At 39.2% G+C, this 23,435-nt stretch overlaps 1 protein-coding gene across 3 annotated transcripts in view; it reads right to left on the bottom strand.

Annotated features, from left to right (window-relative positions):
• Positions 1-481: 481 nt before the first annotated feature.
• The window catches only part of LOC149312363 (cadherin EGF LAG seven-pass G-type receptor 1-like), a 187,744-nt gene continuing 164,790 nt past the window's right edge, over positions 482-23,435 (bottom strand). Inside the window, exons 26-35 of one of the 3 annotated variants that reach the window (XM_089524468.1) lie at positions 19,752-19,864; positions 18,195-18,274; positions 16,227-16,353; positions 13,766-13,891; positions 8,939-9,075; positions 8,480-8,583; positions 7,097-7,264; positions 5,986-6,228; positions 4,522-4,786; positions 482-3,913 (exon numbers count right to left, since the gene is read on the bottom strand). In XM_089524468.1, the coding sequence (XP_089380594.1) occupies positions 3,889-3,913; positions 4,522-4,786; positions 5,986-6,228; positions 7,097-7,264; positions 8,480-8,583; positions 8,939-9,075; positions 13,766-13,891; positions 16,227-16,353; positions 18,195-18,274; positions 19,752-19,864 (1,388 nt within the window). In that variant the 3' untranslated portion in view covers positions 482-3,888. The remainder of the gene's footprint in view (positions 3,914-4,521; positions 4,787-5,985; positions 6,229-7,096; positions 7,265-8,479; positions 8,584-8,938; positions 9,076-13,765; positions 13,892-16,226; positions 16,354-18,194; positions 18,275-19,751; positions 19,865-23,435) is intronic. The other 2 variants (XM_089524469.1, XM_089524470.1) reach the window with 2 other exon arrangements.

Raw genomic sequence — 23,435 nt, 5'->3', positions numbered from 1 at the left:
GCTACTTGAAAGCTTCCAACCAGTCTTCCCACATGACACTTGTGGTTCCTGCTTGTGAGCCCTGCCCAATGAGCTCCCTGTCATCTACTGAGATGCACAGCAAATGTTCTGCTCCTCTGTCTGTTCAATAATGACAACACTTTCTTGCCATTGGCACCACAACTATGGAAGCATCTCCTGGTAGGTGGTTGAGCATGAAGGGTCCAGCAATCTGCTTTCAGAAGGTGGATATGGACTCACCTTGTTCCATTTTAACTCGGTTTGGCTCTGAACTAAGTTTACTGCAAAACTGTTCTGCTTATCTGGTGTCCTTTCTTGGTGCACTTCTGTATTATCTGTTTTCTATAATGAACTCTTTAATACTGCTCTTGAGTTTCGATTTCAGACAGAATACGATTGTTCACGAAATAACAGCCTTTTGCGGAAATAAATAGCGAAGCATAAATACAAATTCAAAACCTTAATTTATTAAGTTCTCTCATCTGTGCTTCAATTCCAGTGTTCTGCACATTAATAAATATACATTTGTTAAAAAAACACACCCTCCAGTGTCTAATCTGTCATAAACTGCAAAAAGAAAGAAAAGTTGTTTTCCCTCCTGCTTGTAGTTAGCACAACTTAACTGCAACAAACAGTTTGGATCAAAAATAACTAACTACACCTCACTGGGACAAAATATACACATAGATGTGAAACAGCTGTAATATCATTTAGCACATAACCAACTCTGAAAAGTTGATACACATTCAACTGTTTTACCTCAAAGTTTCACAGAGCATGAAAGCAATAATTTTTTAAAGAGTCAGACTCTTCCCTCTCATGTGAAAAGGCCTCTTGAGAAGAGGGGCAGTAGAAGACGATTAGGTTAGTGAATTTCCAATTGAAAAAAAACATTTAAGTATCCCTTAAATAACGGTTTGAATCTGAATGCAAGAAAATCTTATTAAACGTATGCATACAGTCTCTTAAATTGAATCATGGCTCAATGACTGTTTAAGACACAATGATTTCAAAGGTTTCAGTGCATGTTCCGTTTTCCTACTAAAATCAGTGGTGCATAGAAGTGTTTCACTCAGGTGGATGTATTAAATGCTTGCTTTTCTATGCAATGCCTGCTTTTCTGTACCAGGAACAACAAAATGAGTTCTGAGATGAAGAATCAAAATATGACATATACTTTTAATTAATTCACAAATTAAGAACATTTATATTCCATGAATTAAATATGACATGTCTCCAGTATCATTATGGAAGAGCACTGTTCAGCCCAGCAACTACTGGCCCTTGCTTCCGGAAAGGCACTTCTGGGCACTTAAGTCCTCAACTTGGTGATTTTACTTTGAATTTATGTACAGGTGTCTATGTCTATATAATAAGAGAAGTAGGGACTGCACAATATAAATATAGTTAATCTTGCAACTTCTCTCTTAAGCAAATAGAAATTCTGTAGTGCAAATGGCTTGAAGGCTGCATAGCCATGGTCTAAATGAAGCTGCTGGGTAATACAAAGGCTACGTTTAGTTGTAAACAAATATTAATGGTTGCGGCACCCACTCATGCTTGCTTTTCATTAATTATACAAATTAGAGAATTAAAAACTCAATTTAAATACAAGATTTTCCTTTGCTCTTTAGTGAATTCAATCATGGTGTAAACCACATGGTTTACATCTATTCATCCTGCGTGAGAACATTTTAAAACTTGGGACAGGCTAATTGTCATTTTATTTCATTTGTTCTGCATAGTAATAGCATTCCAGAATCAAACTTGATTTGAATCTTCTCATTGTCTTTCATACATTTACTCAAAAGAGAGTCTGCTTGGTAGCCAGCAGAAATATGGTCCTGGAAATGGCATATACCTGTATCAAATACAGAGCTTTTTGAAGTAGATAACACAGTCCACTGGGAATTTTTCTTTATGTTGCCCTATGACAGGGGTTTCCAATCTGGGGTGCCCACACCTCCAGGGGGTGCAACAAAGAGTGATATTACTTTTGTAAGGGGTGCAGACATTAATCAAACATGTCCTTGGGAACCACTGCCCTGTGATAAATGCAGTTCAGAGATTCCCCACCCCTGCTTTAATGAGTTTATGGCTAATGTAAAATCTCATTTGAGATTCTCCATCTTGGAGTTAATTATTATTATTATTAACCTTTATTTATGAAGCGCTGTAAATTTCATGCTACCCAGATGTAACATGCCATGCCATTAGTTAATTCCAAGAGACCTTCTGTAAGCAGTATTTCCAGAAGGTGAAGGGCTCATTCTGAGTCTTAGTGGAGGTGACTGAGATCCCATAGCAGAAAATCACTTTAAAAATATTAACATAATCCAAGCCTTCTTCCTGAACATTCTGTTGTTAATGTGTGTTCTCAAGTCATTTCTGGCTTATGGCAAACCTAAGGCAAACCTACCACAGGGTTCTCTTTGCAAGATTTATTCAGAGGGCGTGACTTGACCAAGTTCACTGTAGGTTTCCATGGGTGAGTGGGGTTTGAACCTTGTTATTCCATAGTCTTAGCTCAGCACATTGATAGCAATACAAAGTTAATGATGCTGCCTTTCTTTCACACCTCACATGGAAAAAAATGAATCCCCTTGGAACAGTTCCTCAACTACTAACAAATTAAACTGAAACATCCTTGGAGATGTCCTGTTTGCAAAATTAAGTGGAGGCGGGTTGTTGGAGGAGACTGTTGACAGATAATCCAAGGTAAGTATTTTTTTTTTAAAAGGAAAAGGTTTCAAAGGGTGGCATCCCAAAAAAAAAAAAGCACAAATTTTAATATGAAAACTAGATGGTACTGTAAAAAAAGATATATTTTCACCCTAAGAACAATTTTAAAACTTAAGCAGAAAGCAGGATATGAACTCTGTTGATGGGAAAAGAAAGAACAGATTTACTCATAGACTAAAGAGTGGGGAGAGGGCCAGACTGCTTTTGAGATAATTCACAAAAAAAACATGGTTGTACATCAGTGCTAATATTTCAAATTATTCTGACTAATTCTCCTTAGAAACTGAAGTTACACTGAAATGTCCAAAGTTATATTGTAGCCTTTTTAGAAAAGACCATAGCAGAATTGGGTCAGTTTTGATGCGGGCTTCAGTTATGTTTCCCCCTCCCCTCAAATGCCAAATTCAAGTACACTTGTGCAATTCTTTTTTAATATAAAAAATATCAAAGCTCTTTCACAATTGCTCTCCTGCTTTCAAATTTAAGAAAATCAGTTTATATGAAATGTACAAAACAACCTTTTTTTAAAAAAAAAAATCACCATACAAAATATATAAAATTATCTACAGCATTTTATATATATATACATATACATATATATATATATCTCAAAAGGATGATATTTAAGACCAAACACCACAAGCTGGTGTAGAAGCTGGCAAAGAAATTCAAGGGCACTTGGTATGATAATGTTTTTCTCCTGAGTTCAGAGATGCTGTTGGACCAGAACAAAACCCCAACACCTCAAAAGACCAGATGGGACTCAGTTGATGGTAGATATGCTGTACGATTTCTTCCTCATATCAAGTCATTCACTAGCTTGGCAGCACTTGCAGCATAGCTATGGCTCTGTCTATGTTTCTGGAAGGCATTCTTTACCAGTCATGAGTTCCATTTATGAGTTCCATTTATTGGTCTCCACCTGTTTTGGCACAATTTATGCAGGCAGGCACTGAATATACCCTAAGTAGCCTCTGCAAACACCTCACAGGAACCTGGGGAAGATCCGTCACGTGGAATTTTCCCCGATGTCTCATCCTTTGTGTTCTCACTGCACAGGAGAGGGCAGAATCAAGAGGTCCTGAGGAAATGCCATCAGTGGAGCAGTCCTCCAAGCTGCAACAGTCGTCACAATTTCCTGATGATTCAAATTGAAGTTTCATTACTGCCTCTGTTCACAAGAAGAAGTAACCATGCAACTTGGGGTTAAATGGTGGCAGGCTGACAATTCCAAGTCAAACTACCTAGGTCACATGAGTATGTTATCATGCAATGGGATAGCTAAGAACAAAGGCACATTTTCTGAAGCAGTGAAAAGGAGAAAAATTGCAGAAAGTAATGGACAGGCATCAAACAGAAAGATGTGTTCTTGGGTGGTAATAGCAATATATAGAACTGGTTTGCTTCAGGGAAAGAAAGGGATCAAGTTTCAGGATCTCATTCTACTTTGATACTTTGGTTTGTTAACAATCACAAATTCTGAGTTCTCTCATCCAGCCGTACCAAAGAATTTTGGCTTGAAACAAACCAGGAGCGACACTCAGAAACCAGTGCACATGAGGAAGGGAGGAAGAGGAGAAAAGAAACATTGCCCTAAAGCCTATTCTCAGCTCTGGGTTTACCAAGCCCAGAATGAATGCTCCAAATAGGCTACAGAAAGAATGAGGAGTTCAGTCAATGGAAGAATGAGTTCAGTGTATGAAAAGGAGTAAACATCAGAAACCCAAGAGGGGTAGGAGAGGGAGGCAGGAAAAGGGAATTTGCCAAGCTGGCACTCACTCAGAATCTGAGGTCTCAGCAGTTACAGCTCCCACATGGACATTCATGGCCAAACCATTTATTTGCTCTGGAGGTTGGTCTCTTCTTGGGCTCTTTATCATCACCCCAGAATCTGAATTGGCTCGAACTCCATTGTTTGTCCCAATAGAAGTCATTCTGGATGAGATTGTGGTTTGATTATAATCTGACAGTTTTTCCCGCAGCCGATTTTTCACGTTTTTGTCCACCAGTGGAGGAGGGTAGGTAACTTTGTTTTTCAATATGCCTGCCATGGGATAAAGGAAGCGATGAGTGGCAACATTTGATAAAATCAAATGAAAATAAACCCAGAGCTTGCATTTAGGAAAGTTAGTGCTAAATATATTTCTATGCTTGACATGAAAAAGAGCTCAGCCTCTCTCATTTTTCTGGTTGCTCTTTGCTGAGCATTTTCTGATGCCCACCTGGACATTAAGAGTAGATGACATTTAAATGGGAATAATATGGATTTACTCTTGTTCAAATTTAGAATAAGTTGTTAGCCTGAAGACTCCAAAGGAAAGGAAAGCTCAGGAAGTTCCCTATGCTCCTATGGATTCATTTGTTTTTTTGATTAAAATATTGTTGACTAAATACATCCACTCTATATTGCTTGCTCTCAGGGAAGGGTAAAAGCAATTATAGCAGATGAATATGAAACTTCCACAGATTGGTATGAGATCAGCAATGGCAAGTTACAACCAGGCTGCAGTGACTAAGAACAAAAAGCCTTAGTAAATAGCCATGACTTAATTTGGTGCCAAAAACTGGTCAGCAGTGGTGCCTCTAGGAAAGAACATTCCACAACCAGGGCATGTCTCACACTGTCACGCCTAAAGGTGGGATGCAGAGGAGATCCCTACCGCATACCTGAATACCCAAAACATGAATATTGGTAGAAGGATCCCAGAAAACCACTCAACAAAGATGTCAGTAGGCCATTTCACATCAGAGACAGAGAGAGACGAAACTAGGCAGGCCACTTTGTTTACATTCAACAAGATAGGCCCTGCAAATTGCAGCAGCCTGTCAGCTATGATACATGGATTCTCTAATGCCTGCTTGTCACTTTCACACTCTACAATTTTGAGTGTAAAGCTGAGAATTTTTAAGTGTATACCTAAAATTGTAACATATAAAATGACCCTGACTTATGATTGTTAAAAAGGGACCTATTTCCCTTTATTGTGGCTTTTAATAGAAGTTTTGCTAAACCAAAAGCATGCTTGCATTGGACTAAACACAAGCCAATTTAGTCCAAAACTGCTTCTACAGTAGCCAATTAGACAACTATGATGTTCACAAGCAGGTCAAGAGGCAAATAGCACCTTCTCCTCATGTTCCCAACAAACTGGTATTCAGAGACATGTTTCTGTTCCCAGAGGCAGCACTTGCCAACCAATGAAATCTTTATCCTTCATGATGTACACCAATATCACACATTACCTTTCCTCTGTTCTGGTTGCTGGTGGTTCTGCTGAGTAAATGGTTTGTTCTCCTTCTGCTGCACTTCATTCTCTTTGTCCTGAGGTATTTCGCTGCTGTGGTTGCCTTGATTTTCCCGGTGAAGCTCTACATTAACCTTGGTTTCCACTTTCAGTTTTTGCTTTGCATTTGGCTCCTCACCATCACTAGCTATGATGCCTTCAGATGGCCAGTAGGGTTTCACATGATTGGGAACTGACTCAACTGTAGGTCACAAACAAAATGAAATCAATTTAAATTTTGAACTCTCTCTCTTTCTCTCTCCAACACACACACACACACACACACACACAGTCACTTTGGAAACAAGTTTGAGACAATCTATCCATACAGTTTCTGCTGTTCTCAGAATGAATTTCTAAACAACTATCTTGGACACAGAGAAAAAATCCATTAGTGATGATCTCAATCTTTCTACTTTTCCCTATCTCTGCCAAATACAAACATGTTATAAATCACTTAACCCCAGTGGCTCCAATCTGGGTTGTACATACTTTCAGATTGTGGCCCATGATCCCTCTTGTCTTCCCACCTTTCCTTGAGCCACCATTGTATATCAACTTTTTCTTCACAATCCTATGGTGCAACTGTTGGCAAGGGAGGATTAGCACATTTTCATTCTTGCTGAGTATTTACTGTGGCTTGCTGTTGTTGTGTACCTTTGTTTCTGACTTCTGGAGACCCTAAGGTGAACCTATCATGAGATTTTCTTGGTAAGATTTGTTCAGAGAAAGTCCTCCATTGCCTTCCCCTGAGGCTGAGAGATGTGACTTACACAAGATCCCAAACCTTTAAAAAATTCTCCATTATTCATTCTCCTAAGGCAGCTAGCTCAGAAATCTTAAGTGCTGACAAAGTTTTTAACCAGAGAAAATTCTAGATTCAGAGCAAAAGAGATTAATAAAAACACATGAATTCTAGTTCATGGGCAAGGGCCTATATTGCCTGGCTTGCTGTGTATCTAAATGTACATATTCTAAGGGTGAGGCCATGCTGTGCTATGCAGCATTGCAAATTATTTATTGAGCCATGTATATACTAGCAGCCAGAGTGCTGGCTGTTATTCTTTTACCCTTGGGAGTGCTGTGGAGGGGGCCTCGATCGTTGCTTTTTGAAGTGGCTGTGTTCCATTTCTTCTCTGTATCTATCGCATCTTCCTCACTGTCCGAAGAGTGAGAGGAAGCATAGGAACTGCTGTGCTCATCGAGGGACAGCTCACTGTCAGAATCAGAGTCATGCTCTGTAGAAGCAAATAATAATAAGGAAGGTGAAATTAATTGTGAACAGTAAAAACAAAACTGTCCCACAGGCCCTTCCACATGTTGTAACAGGTGTTTCACTGTAAGTAGCAAGAGAGGCAAATAAGCTTGCCATAATGCATTTTGCATTTTAAAGAATAACACTGACTGTTCATCTTTTCAACACCTTTCCTACAAAGACATGGTTCACCTACTTTGTTGACTATCAGTTATGTTTGATAAGTAGAGTAGGAAGTGTTGAGATAAGGGAATGTGTGATCTGAGTGTCCACATATGCATTTTATTCTAGGAATGGAAATAATATTTGAACATATTCAAATAATAGATGAAAAATATATTCCCCGAGCATTGGAATGAGGATAATCTGATAATCTATTAAGAGTCTCCATAGTTTGGAGTTACTCTGTGTGAAAAATCTGATTTTTTTCCCTAACTGAAGGCAACATTTTCTGTTCAGAGAATAACATTTCTGCATAGACAATTACTGAATATAAATACACTTGGTGGGTTAGCAGCATTTCCTCTTCTTAAGTTCTCTTCTCTTTTTTCTCCTTTTCTTCTTTTGTATAATATTTGTGTTGTTTTGTATGCTTTGTATGTTTTTTTTTAACTAATAAATTTTAAAAATTTAAAAAAGAAATTATTTTTTGCACAGACACTCTGCATTAAAAAGTGTGTGCGTGTGGGGTGGAGTTTGTTTTTTTGGGGGGGGAGAATAAATCCCAAACTAAATAGCTGAGGACTTTCTTGCAATGGAAGGAAAAATGGTAAAATTGTTTCTTCCTATCTATGAGGACAACATTTACGAAAGTAACAACCCTATTTTATTCACCTTCAGAATGGATACTGGTGGCAATAGAAGGTGATATGAACAGGCATATAGTAGTATGATATTATGTTTGGTGGAGAGGTCTTTCTTCTTTATTTCCCTCCTATGTGTGTTCCTTAGAAATACAGTGGTACATTTACATCATCCTTATCTCTGTGGTCTTACTTTTCCATTATGTATGAGTGCTGATTTCATGACTAAGATGGATCTTGATGCAAAATCCAGCAGAACTATTTCTGCCCTAGTCAATAGTACTTGACAATTAGACAATCACTCTATACTTGTCCACTTGTACCAGGATGCTAAAACCTGTCAGTCAGTCAGTGGGCAATAAAATAAATGTTTGTTTCTCATATTTTTTTCTTACCATGGGATTTTGATGGTTTCCTGTGGAAGATGGAGGAATCACCTTCTGTATGACTGGCCCTTGCTTGGCTTGATGATACACTGAGCTTTTGGGCAGCTTCATCTCTAAAAACAAAAACATGAGCCTTCCAAATTAGTGCACTGATGTCTAAATTATACCAGGAGCAGACTTGAATTTCTGGTATGCTCTGCTAAATGCTTTGTTTGCCTGGTAACTGTGCAGGATTAGTTGAGCCAGTGCTATCCACTTTTAATCTGTTTTTTTTAATGGTCCAGTACATACCATAGTAACAGCAAACATAGAGACAAGATAGAAAATGCTTTGTATTGAAACAAATCTGCAGAAGCATAAAACAAGGACAGCTTTGGCAAAAGTGGCAATGCAGTTCCCCTCCCCCTCTGCAAAAGCCACACAAAGAGAAAAGGAAAGCCTGAAAGCCATGCGCCACCACCAGATTACCTGAGAATATGAGCAAGGTAGCTATTGTGACTCTTGGCTGACCTGACAGTGCTTTCTAAGGAGACTGTAGATTCACCAATTGTAGTGCGATACATATTTGGCTCTTCTATATATGTGTCATTACAGTTCAGAGACCGCTGAAAGGAGAGAAAAGAGAAATGTTAATCAGTAACATACTTTCTTTCAGAACCATTACTAGTGGTATATTATTAAAGCTGAGCTGTATATACATCAGCATCAAGTGGTGAATCCTCCAGCAATGCGCCAGCATTTTATCCTGCAAGTGGAAAGATGGATGAATCATAGACTCATAGAAGGGACCTCAAAAACCATCTGTTCAAACACCCTACCATGCAGGGATATACAATTAAAGCATTCCCAAAAGATGGTCATCCAGCCTCAGAGAAGAAGGCAGAAGGCATCACTAAATAGCTCTTACCATCACAAAGGTTTTCCTAATATTTAGGTGTAATCTTTTTTCTTGTAATTTGAATCCACTGGTTTGTGTCCTAGTCTTTGGAGCAGTAGAAAAGCAGAATATGCAGATTGCTCCATCTTCTACATGATACCCCTTCAAACATTTAAAGAGGACTATGATATCACCTTTCAATCTTTTTTCTTCCAACTAAATATAGCCAGCTCATTATGCCATTCCCTATACAGCTTGGTTTCCAGACCTTTGACCATCTTGGCTGCTTTTCTCTGGACACATTTCAGCTTGCCAATGTATATTTTTGAATGGTGGTGCCCAGAACTGGACACATATTCTAACCAAAGCAATACACAGTGGTACAATTTATTGAACTGGATGCTCTTACTCCTGCTGATGCAGTCTAGATGAGTTTTAATTATTCTTCCAAAGACCATAAATCCAGAAAAACAGCACTGCATGAAGAAAGATTCCTACTATCAGCCTCGATAACATGTTCATTTTCTGTGCCCAACTTGCCTTTTTTATATGGTAGGTCATGCTCTCTGAAGTGGTGTGCTTCATCAAGAGTGATGCTACCTGATTATCACTTGGCACATGAAGCAGACCTGAGCTGTATTTCTGAAAGAACTTTCAATTTTTTGGATATTAATCTAAAGAAGGATTAGTCTTCATAATCTTTTATTTGCGTCATTCAAAATTTGGTTTTCCAGAAACAGGGAGCTTCAAGTGGTAAAGACTCTCTATAAGAAACTCTGGGGCAAAACAGACTGACAGTAAGAGCTGGGTTGGGGGTGGCGTCTGAGTGCTGCATGGTTGACTGCATGTGCAGCAGCTTCATGGCATTTTGGCGGTGCAGCGATTACACATGCCACATAGCCGAAATGCTGAAAAGCCATGGTGGCAAGGGCGCTTTTTTTGCGCCCCCCCCAAAAGAGCGGCATTTTGCTGCTTCTTTTTGGAGTGGAAAAATGCTGGATCAGACCCACGGTTCTATAGTTGCCATGGCCCCAATGCGGCACACAAAGGGGCTGTGTTACGTCGCCCCTTTAGGGCCGTCTATTTTGGCTCTCTGTCTCTAGAAATCCAAGTTTGAGTGACCCAAGGAAAAGATCTCTCATTTGAGTCCTATTTCAAATGAAGTTTCAGATATGAAATGTGAGGTTCTGTACAGTCCGACCCTTTTAGCGCTGGATTAGGGCAGTGGGAACTACATGCTGTAGCTCCAATCTTGCCTTTCCGCAGTGAAAAAGGAGCCGGAAAATGTGGCTTCTTTCTGTGCAGTGGAAAAGGCACCATAGCTGGAAGCACTGTGGCTCTCCGGTGCTCCTGTGGCTCTGCATCATCTAGATGCAGCACCAGAGGAGCGCCATGATGCTGCCCGTTGTGTGGTGTGGTGTATGGCATCACGCTGGCCTGGGGGCAGAGTCAGGGCATGTGTCATGCGGACAACCCCCCCCCCCAACTCCACCCCTAGGGTGGCCTTAATGGCTGGTCTGTACAGCCCCTCATGAGTCCCAGTGTTTTTCCTGAACTTCCCATTCATACTTTAAGGGCAGGGGAGGGACACTTATGATACATTTCACATATTACATTTTTTAGTACACACAGAAGTTTTAAGTGGATATCTAAAATGGTAAGACAGTAATGTAATTAACACATACTTATAAACATATTTCAACACATATAATGTAACTACACCTCTGAACCATGACTGGCAGCATTTTTCTATTGATTATACACTTCTTGGCAAACACGGGCTTGCCTTTGTGTATTTCTGAAATGGTCTGCAGAAGGAAATTCTGAATATCATGGCCAGATATAGTATAGTGCAGTTCAGCATCATTCAAACACAGTGGACATTAAATGAGAAACTCACATATATAAAAAACACTTAGAAGCTGATGACCTCCTTCTCTTTTTATCTGACCTTGAGATAACCATTCCAGCTTGACCTCTATAACAGGATTTTGGCAATACTTCCACTTACAATATTACCAGCATAGCTTAGCCAATTCAAAGGAGCAAAAGATCCATTAAAGATCTAGTATATCAGTGGGCAAAGATACTCAGTGGCGAAAACTGAAGCTTTGCTCTTGCTGTTGTTTTAGAAATGAATGATGCCAGGTTTTTACCAGCTCAGTCATCCAAAATGTTTACCCTGTATACAAAGAACCAGAGGCAGGTTATTTCATAATTTGGATAAAGCTCAGAATGTGAAAGGAACAGAAGGGGTTGTTAACTTGACAGGCTTCTAGATGCTTGCGTCTTTTGTCTTTTTAGCTGAAGATACTAGTGATTGAACCTGGTTGCTTCTACATATACAGCATTGTGCTCTACTGCTGAACTTTGTCTATTCTGTTGCTTTGACCTTTTGTCATTAAAAAATAGGAGATTTTTAATTTTGTGAATCATTTAAGCTAAGGCTGGTATTTATTTTGTTTCCCATCTTTTGCATGAGCCAAATTATTTATTTTGTTTACTTTTCATCAATGGCAAGCCAGGAACAAATGACTCTCTTTAAAAATAGTATTGCTTAGTGCACCATCTATTTTGGTGGTGAGGAAGTTTCTAGCATTTCTCTTTCACTTTATTCTAATCCAGACTAAATTTCATGCCAAATCTTATTATAACTCTGCAGCCTGCTAACATTTTAGATATGGGCCACTTGAGAATCAAGTAGGGAGAAGCTGGTCAGTGTAACATAGTCTGCAGAGAGGTCTGAAGAACATAAGACTTCATTAAAATACCAACAACTATTTTAAATTCAGGATTTACTGGACTTCTCAAACGTTATTTGACTGGAACAGGCATATTTAACAACTGCTGGAAATGAAGTTGGCTGGACTAACTTCACATAAAGTTTGACACTGTTCTCATGTTTCACTACTTTTGGATAGAGTGTTTCAACAAATGAATGTGACTTTTTCTACAAAGCTTCCCATAAATATTATTTATCTGATCACTACTGCCAAGATAAGAGAAGAGCAAAACTGCTCTCGTGGCAAAGTGTTAGTGTTCCCATTTACCACAAATCTAGATTATTGCTTCAAATACATTCATGGCTATAAGGAACACTGTGTCTGTGCAAAAATGACAGAATTGTTTTTAATTAATATGAAAAATATGAGAAATTTTATGACACTTGCGACTATAATTTAAAGCTAATTCAGATGTGGAGAAAGGAAAATGATGTTGATTGATTCTGGAATACGTGAGTCTTTTCTGTGGAGCAATAGGTTTATATTTTAGGTTTTCTTTTCCAGTTTTCTGTTTCGTCCCTTCTCTTTCTTGATGTCTTTTGCTCTTTCCCAAATGTAAGAAAACTGAAACTGTAGTTAACATTTTTGAAAGCAATGATGACATAAGTTTAAACCTTTATCTAAGAACCTTCATTTCAATGGTTTGAGATTTAATTTTTTTATAGATTTTACTGTTACATTTCTACTTTTTTCTGTCATCTCTGATAGGTATGACTTTTAACTGTGTGGTCTGTTCACTGGATCAATAAAACTGATTGATTATGATTACATTGATAGGTGGGGTGCATATGGAAAAGAGGGTCAAAAGTTGTTAAGCAATCACTCCTTACACTATAAGCCTACAAACAAAACCTAGCACAATTTAAATAATAAAAATAGAAATCAGTTAGATACTAGGACAATAATTATAACTTGTGCAGAAACATACTTGGGATCCAAAAACAATAAATATTTTTAAATGAGTGTTTTAGACACCACCAGTAGCAATCAAAAACTTCAAGCGAACAATTAAGCAAATCAATACTTTTAAGAAGTAGCAGGTAAATGACTGAGATCAAACTTAAAACTTAGAAGAGTGTTTAAAATTATGAATCCAAGAAATGAGTTTTCAACCAGAAAGCTTCCTATTTTTTTTAAAGTAAGAGAGGGGCTGGAGTCGCCCATTTTTGTTCCCAAGCGACATCGTAGCAGCCAAACTGTGCAGCATTCCTCTGCACCAAAAAGAACCTGGAAAAAACGGGTTCTTTTAAGTCTGTGCAGCGGACATCACGAGTGTGCCATTGGCACACTGTGGCGCATCAGTGACATCAGTGCAACGTGTAGCAACATCTATACGCTGTGTGTCGCTTACGTCATGACAGCAGCCCCCATGTGGATGGGAGGCCACCACCATGGGGCAGCTGTTACGTGCTAGGGTTTGGGAGTGTGCGGTTGGTGCGTGCTCCTGAACCCTAGAATCGGCGCCAGCATGCCACTTCCCGCCCATCTGTCTCAGGCCAGAGTATTTATTGTAAATGAACAGAGTTCTGAGCTTAGTTATGATGGTGTGGAAGCTAGGTAACATTTGACATTTGCTGATATACAGAAATACTGCAAATATATACTGAGAAATGCTTTTGCAAAACTACTTCTTACTGTTAATAATGTTGCCCTTGTTGTTGTGGAGTCATCTGGAAGTGGTTTCTTTCCAGTGAAAGTGTTCTTCAAATGTTTCCTCACTTCTTTATTGAAAATACAGTGGAAGAAAAAGATGAACAGGCCCTAGATTTTTTGAGAGGGATCAGGAAGAGAAAAGACAAAATGAAGGCATGTTAGAATTATATCTTACATACTAACAAATGCAGTCAGAAAGACACTAAGAGAAGCTTCTCTGGATCAGACCAAAAGCTTATTTATTCCAGAGAGCCAGTGTGGTGTAGTTGTTTGCACTGGACTATGACTCTGGAGACCAGGGTTCAGTTCCCTACTCAGCAGTGGAAACTCACAGAGTGACCTTGGGTGAGTCACACATTCTCAGCCTCAGAAAAATCCCATAATAGGGTTGCTTTAGGGTCATCCTAAGTCAGAAAGAACTTGAAGGAACACACCAGCAACAACAAGAATAACAACAACCCTGTGGCTACTTGCCAACTCTGGGGAATGGAAACCATGCAAGTGAGGCATGCAGGGACAGGTGTTCAGAGGCATGTAGTTTCTGATTTTTGAGACAGTACAGCCAATCCCTTTTTAGGGCCATCTAGGTTGGTGGCCATCACCACAACATGTGAGAGCAAATGCCATAACTTTGCACTGTGTCAAGAACTTCCATGGGTCTGGAAGTTTCTGACTATTTACCCATATTTCTTCAAATCACATTGTGGCATAAAAATTAATATTCTGATCTATCTATCTATCTATCTATCTATCTATCTATCTATCTATCATCTATTTGAGTGCCCTGAACTACTGCTGTTATCATTCTCATCATTCTTCTAGATAGTTCCTGTGGCAAACTGTTAGCACACTGTGAATTCACACATGGTGTAGATTGGAAGTATTTAATGAACCCACCAAAATCGCACTATGGCAGCATGCCTAACAGGAGGGAAGGGCAGTATATATCTGTCATGATGGGATACTGAAGGGCACGGAGATGGGAAGAAAGAGAACCTTTTTAACTCTTTTAAGAACAGTCCTATACATTGTTCATGGGAATAATTTCCTCATGAAAAGAGACCAGAATCTTGTGACTGAATTGCTGAACTGTGTAAAAAGGCAGATCCCAAAAGGCAACTGCTTAGCAGAAACAAAGCACAACCGATGAGCTGTAATAATTGCAAGATTGAGAACTAATAAAATTCACACTATCATCTTTTATGTTATGTTCTTTAATGTAGCTGGGGGGTATATGAGCTGCTGTTTAGAATATATGTTTTTTTCTGTTGGGGAACTACTGTTCTCATAGAGTGGTAAATATGATAGCTGTAGAGGAGTGGGAAATTATATGGTTTTGCATGTAGAAGGTACAGTCATTTGTATCTCAACAGAGGACTGGGAATTACTAGACCCGGTCACTGTTAGACAGTGCAGCCCATTGCTTCTTAAAGTTCTCTGATGTGGGGGACCAACAGGGTTTTCCCAATGTGCCAGGGACAGCATCATATTTGTGCCCATTGACTGCAACTGTTTCTTTCTTGCCTGGAAACTCTCCAGGGAAAGGCAGTCAATGGGCTGAGGACAAGCCTTAGTCCAAGGACCATTGCTTTGAAAATCATAGTAGCCAACACAGACTTAAATCAGGGTGAGAATACCTTTGATGTACAGATGTTGGGAATTTGTTGTTGTGGGCCTTCAATTCATTTTTGACTTATGGGAAGCCTAAGGCCACCCTATTACAGTGTTTTCTTAGCATGTTTAATCAGAGGGGCTTTGGCCTTTCTCTAAGGTCAAGAGTGTGTGACTTGCTCAAGGTCAACCAGTGGGTTTCCATGACTGAGCTGGGATTCGGACCCTGGTCTTCAGGGTCATAGCCAATGTTCAAACCACTGCACCATGCTGGTTTGGTGCTACATTACCTAAAGGCCTTTACAGAGAGCCATAATGGGTGAAACCCATGGGAATTACACACTAAAACCGTGATAGCAAATTTATGGCACCACAGGTGGCAAGCAATGCCATTTGACCTGGCATGTGCCCATTCTTCCTCGCCCCTGACATTTCCCAGCCAACATTCGGAAGCCGGAAAATGGCACTGGGGAGAAGGAGACACAGGCGCACACATCTGGCTCCTCCCCCAGGCCTTCGCCTGGCCTTTAGCTGCCTCTCTGAGACAGATGGAGACCATGAAAAGGGCGTGCGCCCGTTGCTCCTCCCCAGAGACTTTTCCTGGCCTCCAGCTATCTCCGGAGGGACAGCTGGGGGCAGGGAAAAATCCAAGAGGAGGACCAAGCGTGTGCTCACTCCTTCTCCTCCTATAGACCTTTCCGAACACCCAGCTGCCTCTGGAGGGACAACTGGGGGTCAGGAAAGGTCCGGGGGGAGGAGCACCAGGTGCGTGCCCACTCCTCCTCCCCACAGACCTTTCCCAGCAATCTGTAAAGACAGCAATGTAATATACCTGTAAACAACTAAAGATGGCAAAGAGGTAGTGAAATGTCATCACATCACTGTTCACTGCCATTAGACCCAGTAGCCAGGTACCACTGATCAACAGGAGAAGGAGGAAAGCAGTCCGCAGAACCGAACTAAATGAAAAGAATAACATAATTTGTGTTAAGGCATGAAATATAGCCAGCCCTGGCAATCAATCAATCTTTATTTATGACCTTTGACCAAAAGTATCACAAAGTTGTATGGATATTAATAGAACACTTGTATAAAAATAATATATCTAAGTAAAATCAGATTAAAACAAGAATATACAAGTGAAAAGAACATTGCACACCACCATAAAGGAAGCAGTCTTCTAACATCTCATTTCCAACTATTACCATTGATTCTGACCCTTAATGATTTGTAGCCAGCCGAGGCATATATACCCAAGTCTACCCCAGAAAAGAATTTTGAAAGGTCCAAGATTTACAATATAGCAAAAGCAAAAGCAATAGCAGCTTCATTTATATACTTCTCCTATTGACTCCTAAGCAGTCTCTAAGCGGTTTACAACTGTAAGCTAATTGCCCCCAACAAGCTGGGTACTCATTTTAGCAACCTCAGAAAGATGCAAGCCTGAGTCGACTTTGAACTCTGGCCAATATTGAACTCGCAACCTAATGGTTTGTGAGTGAGTGGCTGAAGTAGAGGCATTTAACAACTGCACCACCAGCTGTATAAAAAAGAGCTAAGGTCAAATGCCAGCTTTGTGTCTTAATTCTTATGAGATGTTGTTAAAACCATGCTATATTTTTATGGCACAAGGTTTGCATAATTGGTTTCTCTACTTCCAGTACATTACAGATAGAGAAACCAATCACAGATTTGTGTCTTCCAAAGAGCAGATGGTGGAATTTCTCCATCTATTACCACAGAGTTGAGGAGAGACAGGCCCTTTAATTACACTAAAGAAAGTAAGGCAAATTTCTAAATTTGAGCTTTCTTTCCCCAAGAATCATCTGTCTCCATTTTAGTTTTGGGGCAGAAATAATGGCCTACTACTCCATTGGGTTTCTTTCCTGGCCCAACCCTCCCCCGAAACCTGAAGGAAATGTCATTCATCCATGCTTCAATCCTTCTCCCCATGCAGCTGATGCTCAGAAAGTAGCAATGGCATTATGGAGGGGGAGGAATTACAATTGTGGCAATATTGTCAAAATCATGAATAAATAGCAATCATTCAAACAAAATAACTACAGATGAGTAAATCTAGGCAACTGGTTCATATTTGTGATTACTACTTAGTCACTATTACCACAATCATAATTGGCATGGGATCCCATTATCCAGGTTGGTCCCCAAATGCCAGCCCCTAGGAATCCTGCCACTCACCCTGCCCTTGTTCCCCTAAATCTTTCCTTGCTGGACTGTGTTACTGGGCCTCAGGGTGACCCTTATAAATGTGGACTTGTGGTTGTGTTGTTGTGTGAATTCTTTAGTTTGGTATGCGTGCCTGAGTCCAATTCAGGTTTGAGAGACAGCCAGAGACAGATTTAAAATAACAGAAAAAGATTTATTTAACATAGTATGATAAAAATTTTAAAAAATCTTCTTTAGATGCCCCAGTATTATAGGCATTCTCTCTTCTTGTTCAAATCCAAAAATCTGTCTCTTTTAACTCAAAAACCTATCTGTGTCAGCTCAACATCTTGTCAGTATCAGCTACCAACCTTGTTGGTCTGAAATCAAATTCCTGTCTGTACAATTTCAAACCCTATCTAAATCCAAACCCACAATCATAACTCCCCCCATACTTAATCAGGCATTAACTGCATGGAGAAAAGGAGGTCCATTCTGCTAGTAAAGTATAGGTGACTAATTTAGGTTTGGAGGGGAGTTGGGTCAGGATAAGTTACTTAGTTAAACTACTTAACTAGATAGAGAATGCAAGCCAATGTTATCATTACTTAATCAGCCATGGCTACAAACTTACATGATACCAGTTTTCTCCAGTGAACGCTGCCTTCTTCTGCATGATGCTTTCACTGCTAATATGAAGATTATGATGTTGATCTTGAGGAAAGAATAAGCATAAATCAGAACAGTAACTTAAAATGTCATTATAGGTAATTTTGAAATTCTGTTATCTTAGCAGATCAGAGTTTTTGGAGGCAGCCCCGAAGACTTAACTTAGTAAAAGAAGAATCTTTGCACCTTGCAATTTGTATTTATAAATGGACAGCTGTTATTTGGAACACATGGTTGCCCCATCACAAATAAGAGTACTTGCAAACATTATATAAATGGCATGCTAAACTAGTCCACAATCACATACAGGACAGGTTCTGAAGCCAGCAAAGAATCAGGTGGTGTGTGGGGTGGCTGTGATGAATAAATAATTGGGAAATCTCTCCATAGTAAATAGTACTAAGCTTTGGGGCTGGATTCATATCTTACCACTGAATAATCTAACACTGTAGTGCAAATGCTCTACAGCACCGGCACAATGTGAATCCTGGACACAAGCAGGATTGTGCAGGAAGAGGCTTTAAAAGCAAACCAACTCTGCTGTATGGAGAAGTCTGGGGAGGGCTGGCCTAGCCAAGGGCTTCACTGAATATCTCACAGAACACAATTTTCACCCTCCCAGGACACCTCTATCTGTGTGGTGCTCTTCCCTTTTTACAACTGAAAGTGTCTTTGCAGCAAGATTAACAGAAAATACTTTTCTTAATCCTCTAATTCCCCCACCCTCAAAAGGACAGAGTCTTTAATAGTTAATTATACTCCAGATCTGGGGAAAATGGGAAGGATGCTCATGACAAATGCCAATTCCCACTCCAGAATGCCACATGAACAATTCAGACAGACCAGTTTCTGCAAATTACAACTTTAAGTGGGAGCAAGCCACAAGCCTCACAATATTTACTTTTATTCTTGAAATTTGATCAATGGCCAGTAACAGAAAAAAAATGAATAAACACAGAGACATCCTAACATTTTATGAACAACGGTTTTAAAAGTTACTCAAAAAACTCTGCTTTGTTCAAGTAATGGTCGCAAAGCTGTGGTTGACATATGTAATGAATAATGCTGCATTTGAGAGATTTTATCATTTTAAGTTTAGATTTTAGAAATATATTATTACTTGTCTCAGTTAAACAGCTTCACAATTACATACTGTTGGCCCATGGAGAGAGATTTTGCCAATTACAGAGTACTGTTACAAAGAGTAATAAGCAAGAAAGTTAAGAGTAATATTTCCAACGTATAATAGTGAGTCAAAGTGATTTTCTAACTTAAATGAATAAGTCCCCCCCCCCTGTTTTTAGTGCTGGTGATCTGCATGTTTGTGATTTTATGTTAGTTTCTTTAGATTGACTGCTTCTGTATTTTGTACAACTTAATTGTTAACTTGATCACTTGTCCTTTGCGCATATAATTTGTATTTAAAGACACATATTAACTTTAAGATTATTACACAGAGGATTAGACGGTGTTTAATTCAGTTCAGTTTATTTACACTGTCAGCAGATTCCACAATACTTACAACCACAACAATCACAATGGGTCCTGCAAAGCTCCAAATCAGGGTGTCGTGAACAGAGAGCCAACAGAAATCTGGATTTCCATAGCCTTGTGGATCCAGGCCCACTGCAAGACCTGCATCACAACACAAACAAGATCCACATTTAGATGCTAAACAAAAAGAATGGAATGACCACTGTGTAAGAGGTACAGCCTTTACCACTGTGTGAGATGTACGGCAAACATCATCCCAAAAATGCCCATGTGGTGCTATGGGAAAGCCTATTAAAATATATGTAATATGTAAATATATGTAATACAGATCTAATTTGTCAGAAATAAAATCTCCTGAAGACTATATACTTATTTGTGGGGTCTGTGCCAAAGTGTGGCCAAACATCTGACTCCAATATGAGCTGGCAGAAAATTCACTTTTTATACTTTCTAGATCTGCATTACTAGCATTTACTGAATTAAAATGATGCTGGTTTGTGCCCTTGAGTATAGAATTTGCCTGTTTTAAAAATCAGTAAGAAAAGAAAGTATCTGCTACAAAGGAATTTCAACCCTTTGTCCTGTAATAGCTCCTTGGCCATATTCTACTTCTAAAGCATTTGACCCTCCAAGTCTCCTTGACTCCTCAAATGTATTCTTTTTGTCTTAATTCTTCTCTTTCTTCCAATACCAAGATTGAACAGGTCAGTTTTCATTTTACATTATTTGTCCTTTTCTTCAGTCCATTGCTTCTCAGGGCATTGCCTTCTCTGTCCAATTTATTCAAAAATCCCACCCAGGGCTTCAAGGTTCCAGGAACACCCCTGGATACTGTAAAAACATCCTCAGGCCTGGAGGTTTTAGGGCCCAAACCTGAGACTTAGGGACAAACCCTACTGATGCCATAGGGGCAAGCCACTGGTGATATCAACTGTCAGGAATTTAGCACCACTGCTATGAGCATATCAGTCAAATTAAAAACAACAACAACATTCTAACAAATTAAAATATACTTCTCCGGCTGGAAGTTTTCCAACCTCTGCATTGGACAGGAAAGAAAATCAAACTTTTGTTTCTAGTTCTGTTCTTAACATCTTTGCAAGGACTGCTTTTAAAAACACATGGGAATTATAATCCAAATCCAAAAAACTTCCCAAGCTGTGCTTTGAACAGAAAAAGTCAAATTTTTTGCTAGCTCTTTTACATATACTTTTCCAAATACTGGTTTTAACTCATTTTTCTAGCAAAAGCAAACTCATGAGCTGGTTCAGTAAACCAGTGCCCTTTGCTGATCTGCCTGTGGTGACGTTGTGGAATCCTATTACCCCCAAATTATGACAATCGACAGGCTATTAATAATCACAAATGTTATGGGGGGGGGAGAAATGATGATGACAACCTCCATTCTGGCTGTCCTTCACTTGGCAGGCAAATTCTTTTTTATTCTGACAGGCATTTGAGGACTGAAAAATCTGAAGAATATTTTAAAGAAAATATTCTAACTGTACTGTTTTATTGTCCTGTTTTTTAAACTGCTTTTACATTCTTAATTGCATACTTTTGGTATTGTTAACAGGTCAATTCCATTTTTAAAGTTGATTTTTTTTGTATGTTTTAACTTGTCTTGATTTGTAAGCCACCATGACTCCTCATTTTGGGGAAAGGGTGGGGTACAAATACAGTTAATCCGTATTCTTCACTGTTGTCATCATCATCATCTGCTTAGAATGTGGTGATAACAGGTGGTCCAAATGTTTGCTGCCAGTTTAGCGATGTATAACGGAAAAAACATAGTGAGAGCAACAGTTGGCCAAAGTTCTTGGGTACATTTTTACCATGAACCTCCTGACCCAGAGACAGTTCTTACAAAATGTTAAGAAAATGGCTGAATTCAGGTTTCTGTAAAATGACAGAATTAGTAATTCTGGCAACTGAGGCTCAGGCTAGATTATGAACTTTAAAAATATTTCATACTTCCTACATGCATTATCATCTCCCAGATCCATACAGGTGAATCTGGGTAGCTCAGGGTAGTTCTGAGAAACCCTTAATTTCCATAGCCTCTCTGGGTGCATCTACACAGTAGAAATAATGCAGTTTGACACCACTTTAACTGCCATGGCTCCATCCTACAGAATCCTGGGATTCATAGCTTTGTGAGTGACCAGTGTTCTTTGGCAGAGAAGACTGAAGCCCTTGTAAAACTACAAATCCAGGTTTTCGTAGGATGGAGCTACAGCACTTAAAGTGGTGTTAAACTGCACTATTTCTACAGTACAGATGCATCCTCTAAAGGAAATGGAGATGAGACACACTTTTATTTGTCCTTTTTTTTGTACTGAACATTATTTTTCAGCATCAGGTAAATGAAAAAATAATGAGATGGCTGGCAAATAACATTTTTAGATAATTTTCTTAGAGGAAAAAAACTGGTGGAAACAAATGTAGCTTTGCTGAATGAAAACAACTCGGGTACAATGGCAAGCATTTCCCAACCTGGTGCCCATCAGATGTGTTGTACAATTCCCATAATTCACCCCCAGCATTGCCTCTGTAGAAAACATTACTTGTGTTGTCATGAAATATTTTCAAAGTGTTGCAATTAACCAGTATTTTTGGAAAATCTATAGGGGTACATTCCTCTTCCTTCGATGCCCGTTTTTCCCCTCAAAAGCTCCCATGTTATTGCAAACCTCAAACCTGGATACAGCCAATTAGAATCTGTAATTGGAAATAATAACTCCAGGCTTGTTTTGTTCTTTTGCTTCCTTATGTTTAGTGCAGAATATAGACCCTTATCACTCCGCAAAGTCAAGGGCAATGTCTGACAGTGTTATTTAACTTGTAGGAGAGCAACAAAAGAGAACAATGTTTTGACTTCCAAGCAAGCAATATGCTGCTGAACTTTATGAGTCCTGACTTTCTGGGAAATCATCCATGTCTCATAATAAGCTGTCAGCACACCTTACTTTCTATTCTCTTCTGACTCACAATATTGCTTATTATTTGAAGCAAATGTTCTGTTTTTCATTATGCATTATTGTGCAAACACATATTATGGAGTATTACTGGCCAAGTTCTAATTCAGTATGCATTAGGGAAGCAATTAAGACTCTTTTTTTTCCTTTTTTGGCATGCAGAATGCACTGGAGGTGAAAAGTTGATGGGTTAATGTTATCTTGAACTTTGAACTTGTCCTTTGAGTAAACCCCCCCTATTCAAAGACCCTTAATGCACACAGCTCTTGCCACTCCTCACTATATAAAGTGCATCTGTGTGTACAAAATGTTTCAACATCACTCACTCATTCCCTTTCCTATTATGCAGTGGAAATAATATTTCTTTGCTCCATAGGTGAAGAAAGATGCAAGAGTAAGGATCATACTGCTATCACCCCAAGACGGACTATTATCTGTTCCAACAAAAGGTAGAGATCCACATTGCACAACAACTGCATGACTTCATCCTATGAAATTCTCAGATCTGCAGTTTAGTTAAGTATTTAGATTTCTCTAGAGCATTCCCTTTAACTACAGTCGGCCCTTCTTATACACTGATTTTTTATACACGGATTCAAGCATACATGGTTTGAAAATGTTCCAAAAAAGTATAAATTTGCATTGATGTTCCATTTTTTATAAGGGACACCATTTTGCTATGTCAATATATTTAATGGGACTTGAGCATACACGGATTTTGTTTTACATGGGGG

This window comes from Sceloporus occidentalis, unplaced genomic scaffold (assembly GCF_023333645.1).
Source record: "Sceloporus occidentalis isolate IW3139 unplaced genomic scaffold, rSceOcc1.0.p SCAF_5, whole genome shotgun sequence".
NCBI lineage: Eukaryota > Metazoa > Chordata > Lepidosauria > Squamata > Phrynosomatidae > Sceloporus > Sceloporus occidentalis.
The sequence above is the reverse complement of the archived record's forward strand: the minus strand, read 5'-3'. Positions and strand labels throughout refer to the sequence as shown.